The following is a 25060-nucleotide window of genomic DNA, read 5'->3' as shown; positions in this document are numbered from 1 at the left end:
GGCAAGATATAGAGAAAGACATTTATATAAATATAAAATAAATAAAAGATAAACAAACCAAAATGAAAAAACTGAGGAGGTGTGAGGATGACATTTTTGTATTGCGGGGGCAATACAAAAATAAAATAGTCAATAAAATAAAAATAAAACAGGTTTGGCGCCAGGTTTGGCGCCCTCTCGTGGCTTCAACTTCTCTGCTGGCTCATGGACTCAAGTAGGTCCCATGCAAGGCTTTTCTGCTCATGCCATGCATTGACTAACGGGTGACTCAGTTTTTAACATTTCCGCTTTTCAGCACCAAGAATAGGCTAGTTGTAGTCTATGGCTACAAATCAACGTTGGTTCACTAACTGGTGAACAGCCTGTTTTGTCATTTTTATCGAGATACAGACTTGGCGTTTTTGCGTGCTACATTTTAACATTTCTTTGGAGGGAGGGGGAAGATGGGGAGAAACTCAACCAAACGATGTGGACGAGCGGCGAAGACTAAACGTAAGAACCTAGACCGACAGCTGTCTCTTGAATTCCATTGGCCGCTGTCGTCTAAATATCTATTTATTATTGATGGTTTTTGGTAAGAATAAAATGCGCAAATATGAAAATGCCCAAACATTGAAATCCAAAATGCAGAAAGAAAATAAAAGTGTTTTCCCCCCAGACACAAGGGTGCAATGGAAACACGTTTTTCCCGCATTTAGACACTTTCGCATTTAGACACATGACACTAAACGCATTCAAAAAGGTGCTGCGTTTCGTGCCTTGTGATGTGACACATGATCAAATAACGTAAAACGTGAAAAGTTAATAGTCTAATTGTAATGTTATGTTGGCTATGCACTCCCGGAGTCTCCACAAGTCGCTCCAAGTTTAGGTTTCGATTTCGATGTGGCTGTTAAAACTGTTAAAACTTGTCAGATTTTGGTAGATCTGATGTCAGTCACAAATATGACTGTCGCGAGAAAATAACATGAATATCGCATTGTATCACTTAATGGCATATATCGCTTATTTGCGAGTTGATAAGTTACAGGCCTAGACTAGCCTAGTGTAGCTTACAATCGAATGTTGAAAATGACATTCAGAGCAGTAGGCTGATTCTTCCTCATTACCTCAATGCGGAACCATTGCCAGTCATATACTCTCACTCTCTTACCAGGTTCTCACCGCCACAGAGGCAAAATTATTCAGAGGCGAGTCTCCAGTTTGAAACCACTAGAGGGACTGCTTGGGAAGGGAATGATAAATCAAGAGGTTTATGACCAGATTATGACAACCACCTCCCAGAGGAAAGAGGTACTGCTTTCTCAGGCTTTGCACACTGGAGGAGATGAAGTTAAAGAAGCTCTTTATGGTGTGCTACGGGAGGAGTTCCCTCACTGGTTTAAAGACAAGAAAAGACCAAAGAAACATACTTCAGAGAATAAAGGTGGGTATGTTGTTTCATTAACTCTTGTGGTACTGAAATTGCACAATGCCACATATTAAACATGGAACATTCTACAAAACCCTGGTGATAAAAAAATGGAATCACCACTATTGGATGATTTTAGATTTGAAAAAATAAAACATCTGTATGAACATCCTCCAAGAGTGATGATACAATTTTTTTTATTAGTTATTTATTTTTGCCAGGCGTAGTACAAAAAAATGGAATGCAAAGTTAGAATAAATAGCAGAATAGCAGAATAAATGTGCATTGAATGGCAATTCATTTTCCACATGATAGCCTATCAATTAAGCCCTTAATGTTTAATAACAAAATGTATGGTCAGTTATTACCTCTCTCATTCTTCTTAGAAAATGAATGCAGTCATGAAACTAAGGCAAGATGCCCACCTATTCATATGGTTGCCACCTGTCCATCGACATCTACTCAAACCGAGGACGTTCACAACGTGTTCAGTAGTAGGCCTACATGTGAGTTATATTTATTTGCTGGTTCCTCCCAACTTCTCTTATTGGAGCCCTTGCCAGTCAAATATCCACACTTCCTCACCAGGTTCAGTGGTGCTGAACCACCCTAGAGGCAAGCTCATTCAGAGGCAAGTCTCCAGTTTCATGCCATTGGTTGATGGACTGCTTGGGAAGGGAATGATAAATCATGAGGTTTATGACAAGATTAAGACAACCACCTCCCAGAGGAAATATGAAGGTATTATTGGGGCAAAAGTCACGAGCACATTTAACTGCAGATTTCGCATTCGCACACTAAAGTCACAAATGTGTAACCGTACATTTGAAGTTGTAGATATTTTTTTCATACCTTGTTAACACAAAATAGGGCTACGGGTTCACGAATCCGTTCTACAAGTTCACAAAACCGTTTTACAGATACACGAATTCTCACCTGTGCATCACAAGTTCCTGGCCTCATCCCCTCGAGACTTTTGCTCCATTTACACTGCAACGATTGGGGCAAAACACATTCGCACATCCGTGTTTCATAGTCTGAGAACATGCACAACATTCGTGCATTTGTAAACCCAAATGTGAACTAATGCAACAGAAGTTGTGCATCTGTGAAATGTTTTCTCATTAATAAAAGTCTTACACGACTACAAGTGCATTGATACAAGTGCTTGAGTCTACATCTGCGAGTTTCCGTCGCTGTTTTCCGGGGACGAATACTTTTGCACCAATTATACCACCTAGCGATGTGCAAAACCGATTTGTACTTGTGCACGCAGAGAGCATCGATCGAAAACAAAACAAGGCGGCCGGATCTGGATCTGGATCGCGCCCACACATCCCTGCTCATAAGTAGCCTAACCTCCGCTTGTTTCCTCATCAATATAAAGACAAGGACGCACGATTTGTAGATTTTCTTTTCACAGAGTGAGAAAACATACTTCGGAGTGATTATTTGCACCCGGGTGTAAATAGTGGAATGGAGGCATTTTCTTATTTGCACCCAAACCTGTAATGCGTGCAGAAACAGATGGGATGGCCTACCTAAATCTAACAAGTTAGGATTTTTAAAAACAATCTTTTTGATGGAAACGTGGTGCTAAATTCCCATAAACGTGTTCAGTTAACGGGTAAAACCGTACGTTTGTAACCAAAATCAAGAATTACGAGCTTGTTTACCGTCACCTAGCAACCAAAAGATAGACAAATATTACTAGCCCAGTCAATCACATAACGTAGAAGTCATGTAGGTTAGCGGATAAGTGCATGAGCCATGAATCAGAGATTGGTGGTTCAAATCACTCCAAATGTAGGCTAATGCATTTTTTTTTTTGCATGCCAAACTAAAATATTTTGAAAGTATGTGCGAACGACTCTCTTCTCTTTGATGACGTTACTTCGCGGCAAATAAGAGTTTGTGCTTAATGAATCTGTCAAAAATGGTCTAGTTTTATTTTAGTTATAGAAATAGGCTACAGTTGTGAGTAGAACGCTTCTAAATAGTCAACTCCTCTACAGAAAACAACTCTTTCAACTATATTGGCATGCAAAAAAAAGCCATAGGTTACTAATGGGATACGAACTGCCAATCTTCGAACCATGCCCATGCGCCTACCCGCTACCCTATACAATTTCTAGTACATGCAACGGGCTAGGTAGGGGATAATCAACGACGCGCCGTGCGTTTATAGGAAAATAATGCACGTTCGAAGTGGTAATAAGGACCCGACGCTGCAGGCGGAGGGGACTTTACACTTCGATAAGTGCATTATTTTCCTATAAACGCACAGGGCGCGGAGTTGATTATCCCGCTTATACCACTGCTACTATCACTTTCGTTTATATTGCCGCTGTCTTAGATACAACGTTGTTGTTTTTACCGTTACATTGACATTGGCGAATTAATATTCAAGTGTAATAAGCCCAAAAGTAGGGAACTACTTCATAGCCGTGCGGTATATAGAAAAATAATGCACGTTCCAAATAGCGCATCACAATAGGAAATTTGACCAAGCAGTGGTATAATAGCGTAATATTTCTATCTTCTGGTTGCTCAGTGACGGTAAACAAACTCGTAATTCTTGATTTTGCTTACAAACGGACGGTTTTACCCGTTAACTGAACACGTTTATGGGAATTTAGCACCACGTTTCCATCAAAAAGATTATTTTTAAAAATCCTAACTTGTTAGATTTAGGTAGGCCATCCCATCTGTTTCTGCACGCATTACAGGTTTGGGTGCAAATAAGAAAATGCCTCCATTCCACTATTTACACCCGGGTGCAAATAATCACTCCGAAGTATGTTTTCTCACTCTGTGAAAAGAAAATCTACAAATCGTGCGTCCTTGTCTTTATATTGATGAGGAAACAAGCGGAGGTTAGGCTACTTATATGAGCAGGGATGTGTGGGCGCGATCCAGATCCAGATCCGGCCGCCTTGTGTTGTTTTCGATCGATGCTCTCTGCGTGCACAAGTACAAATCGGTTTTGCACATCGCCAGGTGGTATAATTGGTGCAAAAGTATTCGTCCCCGGAAAACAGCGACGGAAACTCGCAGATGTAGACTCAAGCACTTGTATCAATGCACTTGTAGTCGTGTAAGACTTTTATTAATGAGAAAACATTTCACAGATGCACAACTTCTGTTGCATTAGTTCACATTTGGGTTTACAAATGCACGAATGTTGTGCATGTTCTCAGACTATGAAACACGGATGTGCGAATGTGTTTTGCCCCAATCGTTGCAGTGTAAATGGAGCAAAAGTCTCGAGGGGATGAGGCCAGGAACTTGTGATGCACAGGTGAGAATTCGTGTATCTGTAAAACGGTTTTGTGAACTTGTAGAACGGATTCGTGAACCCGTAGCCCTATTTTGTGTTAACAAGGTATGAAAAAAATATCTACAACTTCAAATGTACGGTTACACATTTGTGACTTTAGTGTGCGAATGCGAAATCTGCAGTTAAATGTGCTCGTGACTTTTGCCCCAATAATACCTTCATAAGGAAAGAGCTACTGCTTTCTCAGGCTTTGCACACTGGAGGAGATGAAGTTGAAGAAGCTCTTTATGGTGTGCTACGAGAGGCGTTCCCTCACTGGTTTAAAGAAATGGAGAGAACAAAGAAACCGTCTTCAGAGAATAAAGGTGGGCTGTTTCATGAAGTCTTTCAGTACTGAAATTGCAATACCACAATCAACATGCTGTATTCCACAAAAAAAAAAAAAAATGCAAAATTGTGACAAAATCATGACACCATCCACTAAATGTACTTTATAATGGTAATTTAGTTTTCTTATGATTCCCTATCAAACCAGTAATGTTTGAGAACTAAAATTGTGTTTTTTTCCTCAATTTTGTTATTGCTAGAAAATGAATGCAGTCATGAAACTAAGGAAAGACGCTCACCTATTCACATGGTTGCCACCTCTCCATCGAAACCTATACGGCCTACTCAACCTGAGGACATCCACATCACCTTCATTACTACGCGTGAGTTGTTTGACTGTCCATTTCTTTCAGTTTATTGAAAAGTTTGCATTTAATGATACTCAAATAAAGTGACAGACCTACAGTATGTTTTTATTGATCCACAGGTTCTGTTGGAAAAGTTGTTTTTGCACCAAGAATAATGGATGCTAAAAACGTTTTTCTAGTGAACAATATTAATTGTAAGTTTTTATTTTGGTATTTATTGATGGTGAGCCTGCATGCACATGTGTTGCGTTGTAGGCTATGTATCTTCAGCATGTTTTCTAAACACTGTGTATACAATATATGTCTTCAAATTGATCATGTTTTACTCATTTTCTGTGCTTGTATGTCAGATATACTCTATAAGTAGGTACAGTATGTACTTTTTGAGTTGTAGTATGTTCAGTTCTCAGGGCTACTGTAGAAAACAGACAGCCAAATCTGGAAACAGGCCAATAACTGAACCCTCTAGATGTGTTGTGTTCGGGCTGAGAATGAAAGTTGATTAATTTTGGTTTTGTGATTGTGTAGACCATGTTCACCAGTATATTTCAGCCTCTTCCATCTCAGCAATTGAGGATTTACGCCTGGTGTATAATATGTGTGGTAAGATGATGTTGCAACTCTACAAATGTAAATACTATTTTTTTTTAAATTGATTGTTGGTGTAATGAATCTGATATCCACTATTGTTATTCAGGATTAATCATTACATGCATGCCTGCCTCTTTGATATTGAAAGGAGGAATTGGAAGAATTGATAACTATCCCCATTGGTGTCAAATTTGATGCCCTTTATACTAAGTCCTAAGCACTCTTAAATTGACTGAAAGGGTCACTACCCAATCAATAACATATAGTGCAGTATCATCATTCCAGGTGTGTATTACCAATGTCATAGACCTCACTCTCCATAGCATGAGTTAGTGTAGCATCAGAGCGAGTTAATCCATTTAAGGTAACACAACTGCATTGTGCTCCTTTAAATGGTAAATCTGCATTAAAACATACTCACCTTGTGGTCTTGTTAAAATGAAGAACTCTGATAGATAGATAGATAGATAGATAGATACTTTATTGATGCCCAAGGGGATATTCAAATTCAATTCTCTGTGCATCAATCCAAGTCATCTGCTGTCACAGGTGCTTCTCAGTAGGACCAGAAGAATAACACAGGAAGGAGACTGGAGCACACTGATCTCACTTGCAGTCTTTTACTGGTGCAAACAAACTAGACTAACGTTTCGACACTACCGTGTCTTCTTCAGAGTCATCAGAAGAAGATGACTATAGATGACTCTGAAGAAGACACAGTAGTGTCGAAACGTTAGTCTAGTTTGTTTGCACCAATAAAAGTGAGATCAGTGTGCTCCAGTCTCCTTCCTACTTGATACTAACCTTCTACTTTGCATTTGTTAATCACATAGTGTAATTACAAAGTAAATTAAGTGTTCAAGTTCTGTGTATTATCAATGCATTAACTGATGGCTGGTCTATATTTTAGCTCGAGTTGATAAATTCATTTCAACACCATCAGTCACAAATGTCCTTGGAAGCGTTCACACTGTGTACAACATAACTAGTAAGTTTCCTCATGCTAATCATGGTTACAAGCTACATGCTAAGACTCTGTTTTGTAAATGTACGTGCACATACTGTACACACACACACACACACACACATAAAAATTATATTCATACATATTATATTTATTTATGGTTTGTATGTGGAGGTAATAATTTATTTTACTCTAAAGTCTTTTTTTACACTTTGTAAGCCATCAGTTGAGAGAATAAATGTCAATGTTAATGTCATATAACGGCATATTTCAGGACGAGTAGGGCAGTTGTTTTCCACGAAAAATATCACAAACATTCATGGGAGTGTTTGCATCGTGTACAATATCACAGGTACTTTTTAGTTTTGTGGGCCTCTTATCAATGCAGATGAATGCATTCGGACCTTTTTGGAGATGTGGTTATGTATTCTGTTCATTGTATACACACACACACACACACACACACACACTGTATTGATATTAATATTTATATATATTCTTTTTATTTATGCTTGGTGTGTGGAGGTAATCATTTATTCTACTCTAGAGTCAACTTTTGCACTTTTTAAGGCAATGTTAATGATAGAACAACATATTTCAGGACGAGTAGGGCGATTGATTTCAACACTAAATATCACAAACATTCATGGGAGTGTTTGCATCGTGTACAATATCACAGGTACTTTTTTTAGCTTTGTGGCCTCTTATGAATGCAGATGAATGTATTTGTATGTTCTGTATACGGTGACATAGCGATTGCTAATGCGCTTGTTCTTATTTCGTATTTTAATTCTAGCTCCAGTTGACCTCCTGGTGACAGATCTTACTGTTGTAAATGTCCAAGGAAGTGTGTATATCAACTTTAACGTGTCAAGTAAGGTCATATTCATTCATAAAAAGAAAGACAGATTTTTGAATGCAGTAACACTGAATATTCCAATTAGATTAATGTAACATTTTGTTTTTATAGGTCACATAAACAAACATATTTCTCTACTGATGATCACCAATGTCAGGGGGGACATTTACATAAATTGTGGTGAGAGTTGTTTTTGTTTGTTTGTTTGTTTGTTTTTTGAAACAACAAAGAAATAAATACTTTATTCACCCAGAAATAATATATTAAACATGATGTATTATATGTATCTGTGTTACAATGGCATTGCAGAAGTTACAGATGCAGATGTAGTGAACGTAGCATGCTTGACTGCCACAGGATATAGGAGTAATAATAAATAGGCATAACTGTAACTATGGTGCATTGTAGGATCGAGAACTGCTGATTGTTTCAGTACTCCATCCAACTGGCTCAGTGAGCTTCAGACCTCCCTACCAGACAAGAGCAGCTTGCTCCAGACAACCAGAGAGGCGGCTTCATGCAACAACCCAGATGCTCCTCTAAAAGTCTACGTGGAGTGCTTAGAGATGGAGAGGAGGTTCCTAGACACACTTGGAATTATTGAGTGTGTTCAGGCAAGAAAACGTCATCATGATGGATTACTAAAAGGTAATCCCATTACTGATTTGAAAGCAGACTTGACATATAACTTTATCAGTCTTACCTTTCTAGTTCTATTGTCAAAATCATGATTTTCATCCTACATTTTGGATTCCACATGCCTTTGTCTCTCATGCATTTAATTTTGTGTATTCACATTTTAGATCCCTTTACATATCGTGTAGTCTATTGCCAGCCTCAGACCAGGATTATGATATCTTTCACTGTCTTTTTAAACTATTACAAATATTTGATAAGCATTCATCAGTACTACCTTTAATTTCTCTTTGCCACCACTAAATTATGTTTTCTAAACAAATTTCGGGAGGAGCCTTTAGGGATGATTGACAGCAATTAACTCACCTGCCTCTCGCTGTAAGGGTATTTAAGCCAGCCTCCTTTTCCTTATGCCAGACACCCCGGCGTTCACAAAATGATCCTCTCCTTCTCCCCCTTCTCCTCCATTCTGATAGTCCAGTTACTCATCCACCTTCCTTACACAGGGGGTGCAAGCGGCCATCACTTTAACACAATCTCCACTTAAGGCATTCCAGGACCACGGCCAACTACTGTACCTAGCCAAACGTTACACCCAAGCATAACAATCATACCGATGGGCGAACTAGTGAAGTCTCCTTAATGCATCACAGTGCTAGTGTGCAGTGTAGAGGACAAGGCACAGGTGAACCATCCAATAGTGAGGCAGGTGAACAAAAGACAGGAACTTATATAAAAGTAATTGGAGACAGGTGAGGGGTAGAGTCATAAGCACAAGGAACAAAAGCACATGTGACTAGAACAGTGACTAGAACCATGGACATGGACCATGGAGGAAGGGAGGCATTATCACCTCCATTCATTTCAATGGCTCATGCTTGGCTTGATTCAAAAATATACTTACTTGGCTGCCACCATTTTTTTTAAAATATAGCCACAAATTATGTTCTCCGACATACACGTCCACCAGTAATGTGGTGTCTGCTTGGCTTGTTTGTGAAAATGTGGCAGGAAGTAAGTACATGTCGGGATATCATTTTTGTCTTCTTTTTTTTTTTAATGGTTGCAGCCAATTTTGAATTTGGCTAATTGGCTGAAGCTAACCTTCCAAATCCAAAGTGACACACGTGGTATAAACACAAGGAACAAGTAATCCAGGGATTACACAACAGGAAGTAGACAATGCACAAGACTAGGAACTAAAAGTCTACAGAAGAGGAACTAAGCACAAAACAAACGGTGAAACTGAGGACACAAGAAACAAGACACAAAACCCCAAATAGTATGCAAATTGTGCATATAATGTTGAAATATTTGTAACAATTGTTACATGCCCAGAATGGAACACCACTGCCATTATTTTGTAAAATGTATAATCTCTGGTATTTTGATAATTTGATAATTTGATAAAATCTGTGTGCGTGTGCGTGTGCGTGTGCGTGTGCGTGTGTGTGTGTGTGTGTGTGTGTGTGTGTGTGTGTGTGTGTGTGTGTGTTTTCTTTCAGGGCCTGTGAATACAAAATTCCTAGGGGAGGTTACTCTATGGTATGAACATGAAACATAAGCTTTTCAGACGTGAACATTCTAATCCTTTGGTATAGATCTTGTCTGATGTGTTGTATATGAATAGGACTTGAATATGTGTTGTAAGTGAATAGTGCTTGGACGCTGTGTTATTTTTAATTTAGTGAAGAACAAGAGAAGAATGGGCATAAGAAGCATCTGGATTCCACAGAGCTTGAGTGCCACCATGACACTGATGAGAAGTGTGCGATAGAGATCGGTGTGGAGCACTCGGAGAGAGGAGAGGAGAGGGGTGAGCCTGAAGAAGTGGATGAACTGAAGAAGATGTACATGTACGTACTTCACGCAAGAGTAAACGCGAAACAAACTGAATTCACACACTCATAAATGTGTCCGGACGTAGAGAAGCTTTGCTATTTTCAACAAATTTATTTGAAGGGTGTGCACACTATAACTAAAGCAATTATAGAGTTGTCTCTATCTGGACATGTTGACAATGTGGTAGAAACAACACATTATGTTATTTTCAACATATTTGTTCTAAGAGTGCACATCATAGTTTGTACTACAGTACAATGCAATGACGTCCAAGCCCCTTCAGTATTATCATGTTCTTTAACTATAGTTTTTTGAAGCAGGCTTCTATAGTTCTCGTCTGCTCTTTTATAGGCTGGACGATGCAGATGGGGGTTCACCGCCTGAAGTTCACCGTCTCAACCAACCAGTGAATAGTTGCATATCCTGTGGCCGCATCACAGATGACACCCTTTGGAATCTATCGGAACCCTCAGTCTCCACAGAGACAGGTGTTCTTGTGTACGAGCACCGCTCTCCCCCTGGAAGTTATGAGTGCACCGTGTCTGGCTTACGCTGGGTTTGTGCTGGCGAGGTCTCCTTGCAATATCGCCTTGCTGATCCAGACATATTTAAAGCACAGTTGGAAATGTTACAGTACACACCAATTGGCCCCTTAATGGACATCAAGGTGCTCTCAGGTGAGCTGGACGAGGCTCACCTGCCCCATTCCGCTTGTGTAGAGCACTCTGATTCCTCGTTCAGTGATGCAGTGAGAGTCCTGCGCGGGGACGACTCCGGCGTATCTCTGGAGAAGTGTGCGCAGCTGTCGTGCCTCCACGCCAAGCTTCGCTACCCCTCGTTCTCATTGGTGGGGCTCCTGGTCAAGATGCGTATTCCAGTGTGGAGTCTGGTGGACGTGTTAATTTACAGGACCAGAATAGCGCCATTGACCCTGTTCATATACGTGGTGCCAAGGGACGCATCCATGATCCAGGCAGTGGAGGACGAGGGCAGGAGGATTGGGGGCAAGAGAATCGACAAGCATCGACCCAACACATCTATTTGGATGAACGCAAAAGTGAGCCTCGTATCTGGCATGGCTGAAATCTCGCCCAAGGAGATCACCCTGAATTACGCCAGACCCCCGGATTTGTTTGAGGTGTTTGTGGAGAACGCCAACGCCGAGCTCATTGACCTAGAGTTGACCAGCAACGGACAGTCCATATGGAATGTAACATTACGACCGGTTGATTACAGTGAGGCCACCGGTGTTGCAAGACGTCACCCCTGTGTCTCCCAAGCATCCAGGCTCACCCCAACAGTGGTCAGGAGAGAGGCCCAACTGAGGAGTGGACCAACTTCCCACATGGAGGGTCGAAGAGAATTGGCCTCGCTCTCTAACAAAGGTATGGAAAAGACATTACAGGCACAGGGAAACTGATAGGCTTGAAGAGTTTAGAGGATTGCGATTTGATGTTTCTCAACTAGGATGTACTGTAGAGTAATAGAAAATGTGCGGCCCGTTCATTGGAGATATTTTTTTGCTCATGTTTGAAATGATAACTGCGTCAGAGTTTAGGTAAGAGTTAGCTATGTTTTATTAAATCATTATGTTTACACATCTGAAATGGTTTGTTTTGGAAGTCGATTGCAGCTCTTTGATTGTAACCACTGTTAGTAGATATTTAAATGTCTTCCGGCATTTTTTAAAAATATGTAATTAGAACTTATAATTTAGTGTGAACTTCTTCTAGTGTTACATGCTACCTTTTTCTTTTCTAACAAAATCAAGTATTTTTGTGTCAGCTTTGAAAGTTCAAACTTCCTCTGATCTTGTTACAGAGCGAGTGTTCATGGTTCAGTCGGATCTCATCAACAGAGGATCTAAAGGTCTCCTCAAAGGAATGCTGGTCAGTCTTCAGTCTCAGAAGCCGTCTGTGGTCAGCCAGTGGGAGGTTAACGAAGTCCTGCAGGGGAACAAGGTGCTGCAGGACCAGTGGTTGTCCTTCCTTACTGTGTTACAGAACAAAGGGAACACAGCATGTGGTATCATGCTCCGTTTACTCAGAGATCTTGACTACTACTTCTATGAAGACTTGGGCCTGTAGCCTTAGCACTACAACTTGCTTATCCTACGGACAATTGCACTTATTGATGCACTTACTACACTCATTGATGCACTTATTGTGGTTGTTGTTTATTGTTGTAACATTTTTTGTTAGAATTGCTCTTAATAGCTTAAAATGTTTTTTACCATGTTGTAAGTCGCTTTGGTTAAAAAGCGTCAGCCAAATGAAATGTAATAAATAGTTTCCTGGATTTTAGCTTGTTTAAGGCCTATTGCATTGTAGCATGTGAAGCTTTTTCCTAGATTGCGATGCAATTTATTTTAGGTGAACATTTTGAAATAGGTCTCTAGAGTACATGGAGTCCAGCATCTTGAAAGGGAACCATAAAGAATTCACATGTTTTTTAGGCACATGCATAGGTTAAGATCAGAGGTTTGTTCAAATTCGCAAAACATACACTACAGTATATGAACCATAATGTTTGCGAACTGGTTTCTGTTTGCCTTGAGTTCTCAGTGAATGTTTGTGAATACTCATTATACCTATTTGTTAAAATTGAACTGTTCAGGGAAAGCGTATTCGCCAAGAACATTCGCCACTGTTTGCCCAATTTGAACACACCTCCGATATCACTTTTGTAGTGATTCTAGAGACTACCCCCTCATATGCACAATAGGCGAAGGAACTGACAAATTCGCTGCATTCTTTACATTAGTAATCATATGCATGTGACAAATAAACATCCTTGTATCCTTGTATCCATGTACTTCTACCACTAACCAAACCAACAAGCTCCTGCCAACTGTCTTCCACTGTGCTTTTGATCCATTCATCCCACTGCTACCGTTGATGCTCACAATGTGCTACTGAAGACATCAATTCCATATATCAATACAAATCATGCCTGCACACCTAGTGCCAAACCCAACCCTGTTGTCACCATTCACGCTCACTTAGAGCCATCGATTCAGATTAGGTTTCCTAGACAACAATCACATGTACAGCCCCTCTTTTCAGAGTTTCAGAGGTGACTAGGGCCATAGCTAACTCCCATGCCATGTGGAGAGATCAATGGCATAAACAGAGTTTATAGATGGCTACATGATTAATGTTGGCTAACTCAGTTTTAAGTCACTTTGAATAAAAGCATCCAATTTCATAAATGTAAATAAACAGGGCAGCTCACATTTGTTCAAAGGTTTTTATGAACAGAATTCATTCATTCATTCATTTAGTAAGGACTGCCTTTTGAGAGAGTTGATTTAATACATCTTTACATCTTCAAATGCTTACCGTGACTTCAGATGCTTACCATAACCTTGACAGATATCTCTGTAGTATCACTGCACTCACTGACAGTTATGATGGCCCAACTTTTCTTTAAGTCTGTTAATTGCATGGGCCACCCTTTCTAGACACAATTCCTTTGTGCATGTGTGTCAGAGGAGTGTAATTTTCTCTCAGTGTGTAGCTGTTGTGTTGCCCCCTGAAGGTAACCCCGGTGACCTGTACGAATGTATCTTTTTTGTGTCCGCCCGTACAAAAGTCACCAGCAGTTGAAAGCTACAATAGCCTACAGGGACCCACTATCAGGTTGCTCTCTGTGGTGCAAATAGCCGAAGACTTCTTTTTATATGAATTTACACCAGATTGTCTCTTGGAAGGTGATCAGTTCTTCCGAGGGAAGTCGCTTGCCATCTTGGCTCATGAATAACACTATTACTTAGTTAGTGATACCACCACCTGTCCTGTTGAGTACAGTGTTGCAGGGTCAGCTTCACTACAAATGTAGAGTTAAGTTTGGTTCCAAAATGCTATATCCACCATTTTAATAAATTGTCATAAATATATATATATATATATATATATATATATATATATATATATATATATATATATATATATTTATATATTTACAAATTGTTTTCTAAGTAATTTCAGTAGAAGTGTTTTTGGATTATTGTTATTTGATTTATCTTTACTGAACCACAACCACAATGTGTTAGATATTTCCTGGAATGCACAATTGCAGTAACATGACTTTTTAATGTTTTTAAAAACTGGAATCAAACTCTTAATTTGTTAGTGTTCTAACAGCATTGGTACACTGGTCTTTGTGTAAATGTATGTTATTTATCTATTTGGTTGTTACTGTATATAATGTCATTACACAGTGTGTACATAATGTTTGCTGTATGTTTACATAATTTACATCTGTACTACAGTACAGGCCTATGTAATTTTTGCAATTGATGTTCAATGCCTGGCATATAACACACCCGCACGCACGCGCGCGCACACACACACACACACACACACACACACACACAGAGAGAGAGAGAGAGAGAAACACACACACACACAGAGAGAGAGAGAGAGAGAGAGAGAGAGAGAGAGAAACACACACATGAAAAATAATGAATTTGTCCTTTCTATGAAATGATTCATGTAGGCTAGGCCTACTGTAACCCTCACGATAATTCTGCATAAGGGCCCGCGGTTTTGACTCGTTACACCACTGAAGGCACTTACATTGTAATCCGTTGTAATATAGTTGATTAATAAGTCGCTTTGTGGCTGCAGCTAAATCTAGATATGATGATACAGAATAGATCACTCTGTCACTTTTCCACATCTTCTTGAGCATGGGTGATGCGGCGTCGGGTCCTTATTACCACTTCGAACGTGCATTATTTTCCTATAAACGCACGGCGCGTCGTTGATTATCCCTTACTTATCAGCTGACTGCAGTCTAATGGCAGTTTGCTCTGATAACTGTAACTAGTAGCCTATCCTAAATTAATAAATGGCACTTTAAATATGGAAGCGTCCGCCAGTGAGGTGTAATATTCCCCCTGCTGTTTTTCTCGATCCAGGCTTCCCTAATTTATCCTCCCATTTCCAGACGGGCTCCCTCGTGTGGTAAGATGCAGAACGGCTGAGAAGCCTGATTTACATTTTACATTTAGGTTACATTAGAAAGTATGGCAAGTCCCCGCCCTTGAATATGATTTGTCGACTCAGTGACAGCTGTCGTAGGTGGGAAGGTGCATATTGCCTAGTCTAGCACCCGACTATCAAGAAAACATTCCATCAAGGATAACGCTCTTGACTTCTTGCAACAGCCAGTGACTGGAAATGGCAACTAGGTGGGGGATTTGTTCTGCGGGGAGGATCAGCCATGATTTCGCCATCGCTCTCAAGTCACTCCCTCCAGAAGACCACCAGGTACAGTGGACCACCATACATAGTAAAGGCCAGTTGGTGCAACCGGCAGGTGCGTTTAGTCAAAGCAGACATGTAAAATGTAGCCTAACTTTTGAGGTTGACATTATTGAAGCTACAGATGATCGTCACAACAGTCTGACAAACTGTCGTGATTTATTGCTGATAACAAATCAAAAGTGACTTGGGGTTGAGCTTGGCAAGGCTATAGCCTACAATTAAACATGAAGTTGGAAGGGTACAGATTTTCAAACCAAGACATTGAGCTGGGCCAGACATTTTGATAAGCAAACATTATATGATAAGCAGCAGATTAGGCCTATGACATTTTTAAACCAACACAAATTAATGTAGCCTAGGCCTATTGAAGAACAAGTCGACTTATTGTTTACCTTTTGAGTTTTGTCACATTGGACAAAAACTGCATCAAACTTTTTGATGTGCTTGTGTCAGATGTGTGTTTGTGAACTGCCACTCTTGAGCGATATGAGCACACTAGCATTTTAAAACGGTTCATAAATTTATATTGATGTAATTACGACGTCGAAGGACAGAGCGTGACGTCGGTCAAATTGAAAACAATGGCAGATGGTGTTTTATAGATGGTTATGTTTATGGGATTAGGCATGGCGCCTTTGAAGAACCATAGTCGATAGATGGCAAGATAGATAGATAGATAGATAGATACAGTATACTTTATTGGTCTTCAAAGGGAAATTACATAATTACAGCTGTGAGGAGATAGGATATAGCCTAGAGACCGATAAATAGCCTATTAAACAAACGTGCTTCCATAATATGCCTAATCATCCTCACCTTTGTCAAACTTTCGAATGAAGCATCAAGTCGTATGTCAAACTGCTGCTTATGTTAATGTTAATGTTGAACTATGAGAAACTGTTTGATAGTGCATGTTCGTCTTTTTCGAACTGCAGAGCGCTGCGTTTCATGCAGTCTATAGAATTTCTGAACGTTCGCGAAATGTTTCTTTCTTTACATTTCTGTCAGATGTTGCGCTCCAGGTGCCAGATTTGGTCTTTTGGATTTTTGCTGCCGCTGATATGGGAATAGGCTGCATAAGCCACATTACCCTTGTTTGTTCTGGCAGATAGGCCCACACTGTTGCCTTAAAGGGATATTCCGCCATTTTTGGAAATACGCTCATTTTCCACCTCCCCTCGAGCAAAACAATCGATATTTACCTTGTTCCCGTTCATCCAGCCATTCTGTGAGTCTGGCGATACAACTTTTAGCTTCAGCCTAGCATAGATCATTGAATCGGATTAGACCATTAGCTTCTCGCCTGCTAGCTTCATGTTTAAAAGTGACTAAGATTTCTGGTAATTTTCCCATTTAAAACGTGTCTCCTCTCAAGTTAGAAAGTGCAATAAGACCAACTGAAAATGAAACCTGCCGTTTTTCTAGGCTGATTTGACATGGAACTACACTCTCATCTGGCGTAATAATCAAGGCAACTTGCAAACGTACCATAGGCGCAGTGATATCTTACGCAGCATCTGAAAATAGTCCCCATAGACAACAAGCAGTAGTAGTGCCAGTAGCTGCAAGTTGCCTTGATTATTACGCCAGATGAGAGTGTAGTTCCATGTCAAATCAGCCTAGAAAAACGCCAGGTTTCATTTTCAGTTGGTCTTATTGCACTTTCTAACTTGAGAGGAGACACGTTTTAAATGGGAAAATTACCAGAAATCTTAGTCACTTTTAAACATGAAGCTAGCAGGCGAGAAGCTAATGGTCTAATCCGATTCAATGATCTATGCTAGGCTGAAGCTAAAAGTTGTATCGCCAGACTCACAGAATGGCTGGATGAACGGGAACAAGGTAAATATCGATTGTTTTGCTCGAGGGAAGGTGGAAAATGAGCGTATTTCCAAAAATGGCGGAATATCCCTTTAAAGCTGAAACGGTTTTAAAAAGTTATTTAAATTACGTATAAAATGTCTCTTACAGTGAATGTGTTGTGGAATAGAAAATAGTCTAGCCTACATGTCGCTTTTACTAGTCTATAAAGTTGAATAGGCTAAATAAAAAATATGGGGTCCAAGGGGGAAGTGGCCCAAAGAGGGAAATGGTTGAACTGATTGACAGATTCAACAATGAAAAGTTACCTGTAGTTAAGGAAATTCACAGGTTCTTTGACTCGTCAAGGTGAACCTGATAAGGAGATCACGTAGTAAGCTACTTTGAGCAATGATTATGATGGTGGTATGTGGAGTTGTAGCCTAGTTCATGTTTGTACCAGTACATACTCAGGTGGTTGCGATAGCTGCTCGAAGCTTTCCACGAGCTCAGGAGTTTGCACAGAAACACAACATCCCACGTGTCTATGCCAGTTATGAAGACCTGGCCAAGGACACAGAAGTTGGTGAGTATTCATGCAAGAGATTTCCCACCTTTGCCACCTTTTGCTGGATACATTTATTACAGGCTGATACAGGCTGATAACATACAGGCTGATAAAGACTCAGTAATTTAGTTCACCTCATGCCCAAGACCTTATCTTGGCATGGATGCAACTTTCATTCCCACTGAGCGCATTGAAATGAAGAATTTCCAAGCTCATATGACCTTTACACATTTAATGTTAAGTTGATTTCAAACCCTGCAGTCCTTCTCTTGGAGAGTTTGTATCTTTATAGCTTTCTAGTCTCACCTGGTACCCCTGTCTGAGAGGTCTTCTCCCTGCTGTGTCCCGTAGATGTGGTGTATGTGGGTACCATACACCCCAGTCATCGGGAAGTGAGTCTGCTCTTCATGAACGCCAAGAAAAATGTCTTGTGTGAGAAGCCTCTGGCCATGAACCTCAGGGAAGTTCAGGAGATGGTCACTGCAGCCAAGCTCAACAACGTCTTCTTCATGGAGGTGAACTGCTTAGATGTGTCTCAGTAGTGAGAATGACCTTTAATACAAAGCTATAACCTACTGTGTGTGTGTTTTATGTATTTGTATAAATGTGTTATCCTGCATATGAAAAAGGACACTCCGACTGGTATTTTATTATTATTGTAGTCTCATAGTTCATGAATCCTGTGGCAAAACAAATAATCTGGGGAAATGCTACCAAGTCATAGCCTGACTAGCGCCTACCACTTCTCAAATGAGACGTGGTCTGGCAACAAACGTTCATTTTCTCGTATTTGAAAAAATGCCCGATCCGTTCATTTGGCGCCACGGATGTCTGTCCAATGCGTCTGTGCATAGCTCATCAGTCTTGCTCTCCCCCTGTTCTGTGATTGGTCCCCTATCTCAGGCAAAATTTAGGGCGGTAGTTTCCAGACTGCCTTAGCAGCGTGAATGAAATTGCACGCAAAGCAGCATGGGAACACCTAGGCTAATCAAGTCATGATTTTCTTCACTACCTCTGTGTTCTACACCCCACAGGCTGTGTGGACCCGATATTTCCCCGCCTCCCTGGAGATCAGCAGACTGCTGGCACAGGGTGATTTGGGTGAGGTGAAGATGGTGCGGGCAGAATTCGGGACACCCCTTGCAAACAACCCCCGATCTGTGCAAAAGGAATTGGGTGGTGGAGCCCTGCTGGACATTGGTGTCTACCCCGTGCAGTTTGCGCTCATGGTGTTCAATGGGGAGAAGCCTGAGTCTGTTCAGGCCACTGGGGTCTGTCTAGACACAGGTAAATGGTTCTTTTTGGCTGGTTTTGGCTTTCAGCTGTACCAATGATTTCACGGAAGTCAAGTTGTGTGATTTACGGTGCTACAGTGCTGTATGTCTTGAAAGTATGAGCATTTTCCTTTTGAGACAGGGCTGTACGCTTAGCTTTTTCACTAGGAGCACAGGTGTTCCTAAATTAAAAAAATTAGGAGCACAGAGAAAAATGTACATTACATTTACACCATTAGCTTCTCGCCTGCTAGCTTCATGTTTAAAAGTGACTAAGATTTCTGGTAATTTTCCCATTTAAAACGTGTCTCCTCTCAAGTTAGAAAGTGCAATAAGACCAACTGAAAATGAAACCTGCCGTTTTTCTAGGCTGATTTGACATGGAACTACACTCTCATATAGCGTAATAATCAAGGCAACTTGCAAACGTACCATCGGCGCAGTGATATCGTACGCAGCATCTGAAAATAGTCTCCATAGACAACAAGCAGTAGTAGTGCCAGTAGTTTGCAAGTTGCCTTGATTATTACACCAGATGAGAGTGTAGTTCCATGTCAAATCAGCCTAGAAAAAAAGTCAGGTTTCATTTTCAGTTGGTCTTATTGCACTTTCTAACTTGAGAGAAGACAAGTTTTAAATGTGACACTAGACCATTCCGCTAGGCAAAATATATTTTTTGCCGCTAGGGTGCGTCTAGATTTCTAGGCTACAGTAGTTTGTCACCACTTCTAGATGGAAGTTGAAGCTAGAGTGGACCCTAATTTTAATGCTGAGCAAAGTGCAAATTATAAAGTAGAACTAAAACTTGTTTAATAACTCTGCAAACTCTGTTGGCAAATTTAATACCATAAAAAGACCCTTAGCACAAACAGTGGTGGACTAGCTGAAAGTTTTCTCACGCAACATGATGCGTATGAGTTCATGCACAAGAGTGTGTAGCCCATAGACTGACATTGAACTTTGCCCAGCATTTCAATTAGGGCTCTCTCTGTGTGTGTGTGTGTGTGTGTGTGTGTGTGTGTGTGTGTGTGTGTGTGTGTGTGTGTGTGTGTGTGTGTGTGTGTGTGTGTGTGTGTGTGTGTGTGCACGTTCTGCAGGGGTGGACGAGGCCATGGTGGTGACCCTGAAGTTCTCGAGGGGCAGGATGGCCGTGTGCCGCTTCAGCCTCATAGTGGAGCTCCCCAACGACGCGGTTATCTCTGGCACCAAAGGCAGCATCAGGGTGAGCTAGTCCCGCAGACAGCGCACAACACACTCCACACCCACAATGGAGATGGGGGAGATAAAGCAGCTCAGTAGAAAAACACTGTAAAAAAAAGACGTATTATTATTAGTATTATTATTATAGGGGAAATGATGAGAATGAAGCATCTTATTTGGACATTTGTATGGATGAATTATGATTTATTATGCATAGATATATGTATAGAGCAATTCTTGTTGATTTAAAGGGACAGCGAGTTGAAAAGTTTTCTATTCCTTTCCTAGTTGCCTTTAGGCATAGTGGTGTGCGACAGCATTACGGCCATTTTTGTTATGCATTTTATAACAAAGAGGCGACGTTTGCATGATGCACGCACTTGTTATTGCTGGTAACAGCATTTATTATATTAGGAAATGCCTATTAAAATGGTCAAAACAATGGTTCAAGAAGTGGGGGGATGTCTTTCCCCCGCATCCAACGCCCACTACACCCCTGACAGTAATCTGTATAATAATATATGGTTTTGGTTGAAATTGAGTCATCATCAATCATCAATACAATGAGTCGATGTCAATTGGAACAACACATTCCTGATGTTTGACCTGCCATTGGAGTGCAGGTTCCTGGGAACCTTTGGTGTCCCACGTCGCTGGTGGTCAATGGGAAGGAGACAAAGTATCCCTTGCCAGAGCCGTACCTGCCCGTTAACTACACCAACGGCACGGGCATGCGCTACGAGGCCGAGGAGGTGCGGCAGTGTCTACTTAAAGGTACGGCTACGCCCCGACTACAGCACAGTGCACGTTTTTACATCAATAACGATAACCTGCTTTAAATGGCGTGAGTCACTGCTGGGGTTTTGGTTTAAACCTGCTGAGTTTGTAGACTGGCCGTGACTTTGAGGCAAATTCACTTCCTGATATGTTTATTTTACGTTTATTACATACCTTCTAGGTGCATATAGCATGGTCACGTGGAACCCTAGATTAATATTTTCATTCATGTCTGAAAATTCAGGGTATTTTCTTTCCATGAAATGCAAAGCCTCTGGAAAGCCTGTAATGCAGTTTTCTTTAAAAGGGGGATCTGTGTGTCTTGTGGTGATGTAAGGCTATGGAAATGTGTTGAAGTGTATTTGTTGAGGTGACATGTTACACAGCTGAATTCCCCAATCACACTTATTTCATACCTAAAATAATAATAATATAAGTATTGTATACATTTCAAAGATTTTTATATCAGTTGGATCTTGTTATGGCACTAGTCACTCTCATTCCTTGATGGATTTTGGACTGCTTGAATACCATAGCACTAAAACCTATTACGTTTTTGCTGGATGTAGTGTGTTTCTTTAGAGATAGTATGACAGAAGTGTTGGAATAATGAAGACCAGTTCAAGACTGACCTGTGGTCTGCTGCTCTCCTCTTCTGCAGGGATGAAGGAGAGTCCGCGCATGTCACATGCAGACTCCGCCCTCTTGATGGAAATCATGGACGAGGCGAGACGACAGGTCGGGGTCACTTACGTCCAGGACCGCCAGTGACCTTGACCTTGACCCTAACACGCGCTCACACACACACACACACGTGCTCACACACACACACACACACACACACACACACACACTTGAATTTCCCCTTGGGGATCAATAAAGTATCCATCTATCTATCTATGTATCTGTTCATAGTCCAGTCAATAAATATCATCTACAAAGAAATGACATCTTTTTGCTCTCTCACCTGTTGTGACAAGTAGTATGCTGATAATTTCTCATGTATTAGTGTTATGAGCTTTAGAATGCCATTAAACTAGTCGACTGCTCATGTTTTATCATCTTACTCAACACGCATGAGCTGGCCCCATTCATTACTGTAACAGAAACAAAGATTTTTAAATGCTGCAACACTGAATACTCCAATTAGGTTAATGTAAGGAAGGTGAATGTCCTTGAGTGGCCAAGTCAGAGCCCTGACTTAAATCCTATAGAAAATCTGTGGATTGACTTGAAGAGAGTAATCCATCTAGCCTGACCAGCCAGACCCACATCAAGATTTAGGGTCTGGGAACTCACCGTAGGCAGGGCTCAATCGGAGGGGTGGGATAAACAGTTGTCTTTCAAATTCCCTCTCCGCAATAGGATAACGCTAAACGAATCATCTCGATGTTTTCAAGTAGCAGGATGAGTAACCCCCCCTCTCCACTAGGATAACGCTAAACGAATCATCTTCTTGTTTTCAAATAGCAGGATGCCTTACCGTCGCATCTTCTGGTCGCATGTCAGTCACCATAATGTTAAGCCCGCCCACCGACTCTATACACACTGTGATTGGTCCGGTCATTCTTCCATTTCTCAGCTCCCTAGCTCTATGGATCGTGCCTAGACTGCCCCGGCAGCCAAATTAGATTTGCTGCCGCTAGGGGCATTTAGATTTCTACAATCCATCACCATTCCCCACAGAATTTTACTGAATTTGAACAATTCTGCAAGGAAGATTGGGCAAAGGTGTGCAAAGCCAATATCCAAACACAAACAGATTGATCGCTGTAATGAAAGCAAAAGGAAGCTCTACAAAGTATTAAATCAGGGGTATGATGACTTTTCCAACCCTTTTATTCTAGTTTTTCTTTTTTTTTTAAATTAATTTTCAGAACTGTTGTTATTTTGATGTTGTTCAGGTAAATAAAACTGGAAAAATATATTTTTTTAAATGGGTTTTGATTTCAGGCTGTAAGACAAAAGAAGTAACTATTTCAAAGGGGTAACCCCACCCCATTGTGGACCTGAATGGAAATACCTTTTTTACTTTATTGTGTCTTTTTACTTTATTGTGACTAGAAGAATTTACATGAGAAGCAGGTTTCTGTATGTTTTTCTGTAGGAGAAAGAAAGGCCTGTGAGCAGGCTTCTTTTCGGCAATTACAGTTTTTTCTGCTTTGTACATTTCTCAAAACAATTAGCGCAAACTGCACCGCAGATAACCTGCAAAAGCGCATATCTTGCTCAAAATGCTTAGTTTATGACTCAAAAGCAAATATTTATACCTATGAAACAGTCAGTACAATCAAAATGACAAATCATAATTAAACAACTGAAGAGTCCTAGGGGATATTCCATCAACCTCGCTAAAGGCTAATCTTGGCTTATTCCATAGCTTCCTGGTCCAATATTGCCAAATCAGTGGATGCGTTCAATCATGCATGTGGCTGAACCTTTCAACACAATCATGCTTTACGTTTAGCCAGATCTGCACAGCACTGATTTGGCCAAACGCCCCCACTTTGGAATTGTCTTCCTACAGATACAGGTAATTTTGTACTTCAACTGCAGCTGCGCTTGATCTTTGGACATGTTTACCCTGATTGCGAGAGCTCAAAAGGCATTCTGCTCTCCCTCGATCCTCTAAGCAGGTACGTTAGCATTCGGTATTTGTAATTTTCCTTCTCTCTGTGTATTTCTGAGACTGTCCAGTGGTAGAAATGTTAAGACTACCCCTAAATTGAATGCATTATTGTGGTGGTATTTTGCTTGAGTTGTCTGCTGAAACAACTGCATGACAGGCATGGGTTTTGTCATACTGTGTGTCTGTATGTAATGGTTGTGCCTGGAAACACTGCTATTGAATCTACGATTTTTGGGTCTCGCCCCATAAAACTTTGGATTTGCTGTTGGAATTTTGTTGATGGTAATATGTCCCCAGTCGACCCTTTCATCTCTGATCGTGATTTACAGTAAGATGGCACCCTTTTCACTCCTGCCTGGGTTGCCTTGTGATTAGGATTTTTTACGACAGTTCATTTACTCAACACGGCACAGTTAGTGGCTCCTGCAACACTAAAGCCTCAGTTTAGATTAGAATAGATAGATAGATAGATAGATACTTGATTTTAATGTTAGGCATCCAGTAGATAGATAGATACTTGATTTTAATGTTAGGCATCCAGTAGCTTATACAACCATAGCACAACAAATACACATACATCTCACATACATACAAATCACTCACAGAAATGTAAAAATGTAAAGAGTGTAAAAAAAGTGATTAGAAAGGTCTGGTATGGACTGACCATGTGATGCTTCGACCATGATATAGTGCTATTGTAGGGTGTGTGCAATGGTGGTAGTGCAAAGGTGAACAGTGCAGGGGTTGAACAGTGCAATAACTTATTATTAAATATTAACTATGACTAGACTATGAAAACAAAAGAATGCAAACATAATAGAATTGCTTAACAAACAAGAAAAGCTCAAGAAAAGCACACATCTTTCAGTAACTAACCAACAAACGTGAAAGGCAGAGCTAGAATTACAGGTATGTCCCTCCTTGGTTAATGTATTAAGATGGAGGCCGAAAATCGGCTGCCGCTGAGTGACTCTCCTGCCTGTATTCTAAATGGCAGATTCTACATTCACGAGAATACTACGATTTGTTGGCGGAAGTAAGAAATAGATTTTTGCTAAGAATCAACTCAAGAAATTACACAATGTGTAGCTTTAAGCCTTTCTTGTTCAATGTATTGAATAGGCACTACAGGTGAATTACTTACATTAACTTACAAAAGCCCTTAGAGAATTATGGATATCTCTTTTAGTTATTCAGTAAATCAGAAATACTGAGTGGGAGAGGAAACTCATCCACAGGTGCTAGCATTTCTAACGTCTCT

At 40.5% G+C, this 25060-nt stretch overlaps 4 protein-coding genes across 7 annotated transcripts in view; all 4 read left to right on the top strand.

The window, feature by feature from the left end:
- The first annotated feature begins 310 nt into the window (after positions 1–310).
- Positions 311–14072, top strand: LOC134095924 (NACHT, LRR and PYD domains-containing protein 1 homolog). 3 transcript variants are annotated; one of them, XM_062549633.1, is made up of 17 exons: positions 311–492; positions 1157–1426; positions 1798–1917; positions 4939–5056; positions 5279–5401; positions 5506–5580; positions 5915–5989; positions 6888–6965; positions 7216–7293; positions 7543–7620; positions 7738–7815; positions 7912–7980; positions 8209–8448; positions 9942–9981; positions 10125–10292; positions 10630–11663; positions 12100–14072. In XM_062549633.1, the coding sequence occupies exons 2-17, from the start codon at positions 1328–1330 to the stop codon at positions 12363–12365; spliced, it is 2739 nt and encodes a 912-aa protein (XP_062405617.1). In that variant the 5' UTR covers positions 311–492; positions 1157–1327; the 3' UTR covers positions 12366–14072. The 3 variants fall into 3 exon arrangements, with proteins under 3 accessions (XP_062405617.1, XP_062405618.1, XP_062405619.1); XM_062549634.1 differs by lacking the exons at positions 311–492; positions 1157–1426; positions 1798–1917 and having other exon boundaries at positions 4412–5056; XM_062549635.1 differs by lacking the exons at positions 311–492; positions 1157–1426; positions 1798–1917; ... (8 more) ...; positions 7912–7980; positions 8209–8448 and adding an exon at positions 8491–9718 and having other exon boundaries at positions 12100–14068.
- Positions 14073–15374: 1302 nt separating this feature from the next.
- Positions 15375–22000, top strand: LOC134095740 (trans-1,2-dihydrobenzene-1,2-diol dehydrogenase-like). The gene is made up of 7 exons (XM_062549411.1): positions 15375–15554; positions 17826–17937; positions 18271–18434; positions 18954–19206; positions 20291–20415; positions 21017–21167; positions 21832–22000. The coding sequence occupies exons 1-7, from the start codon at positions 15465–15467 to the stop codon at positions 21939–21941; spliced, it is 1005 nt and encodes a 334-aa protein (XP_062405395.1). The 5' UTR covers positions 15375–15464; the 3' UTR covers positions 21942–22000.
- A 1680-nt stretch (positions 22001–23680) lies between these two features.
- The window catches only part of LOC134096275 (UDP-glucuronosyltransferase 2B13-like), a 24568-nt gene continuing 23188 nt past the window's right edge, over positions 23681–25060 (top strand). For both annotated transcript variants that reach the window (XR_009940744.1, XM_062550053.1), the window contains exon 1: positions 23681–23806. The gene's annotated coding sequence lies outside the window, so the exon portion shown is untranslated. The remainder of the gene's footprint in view (positions 23807–25060) is intronic.
- Positions 23748–25060, top strand: part of LOC134096277 (UDP-glucuronosyltransferase 2A1-like) — a 12432-nt gene continuing 11119 nt past the window's right edge. Inside the window, exon 1 of the mRNA XM_062550056.1 lies at positions 23748–23806. The gene's annotated coding sequence lies outside the window, so the exon portion shown is untranslated. The remainder of the gene's footprint in view (positions 23807–25060) is intronic.

The sequence above is a fragment of the Sardina pilchardus genome, chromosome 11 (genome assembly GCF_963854185.1).
Source record: "Sardina pilchardus chromosome 11, fSarPil1.1, whole genome shotgun sequence".
NCBI classification, from domain to species: Eukaryota; Metazoa; Chordata; class Actinopteri; order Clupeiformes; family Clupeidae; genus Sardina; species Sardina pilchardus.
This window is presented reverse-complemented; position numbering and strand designations above follow the sequence as displayed.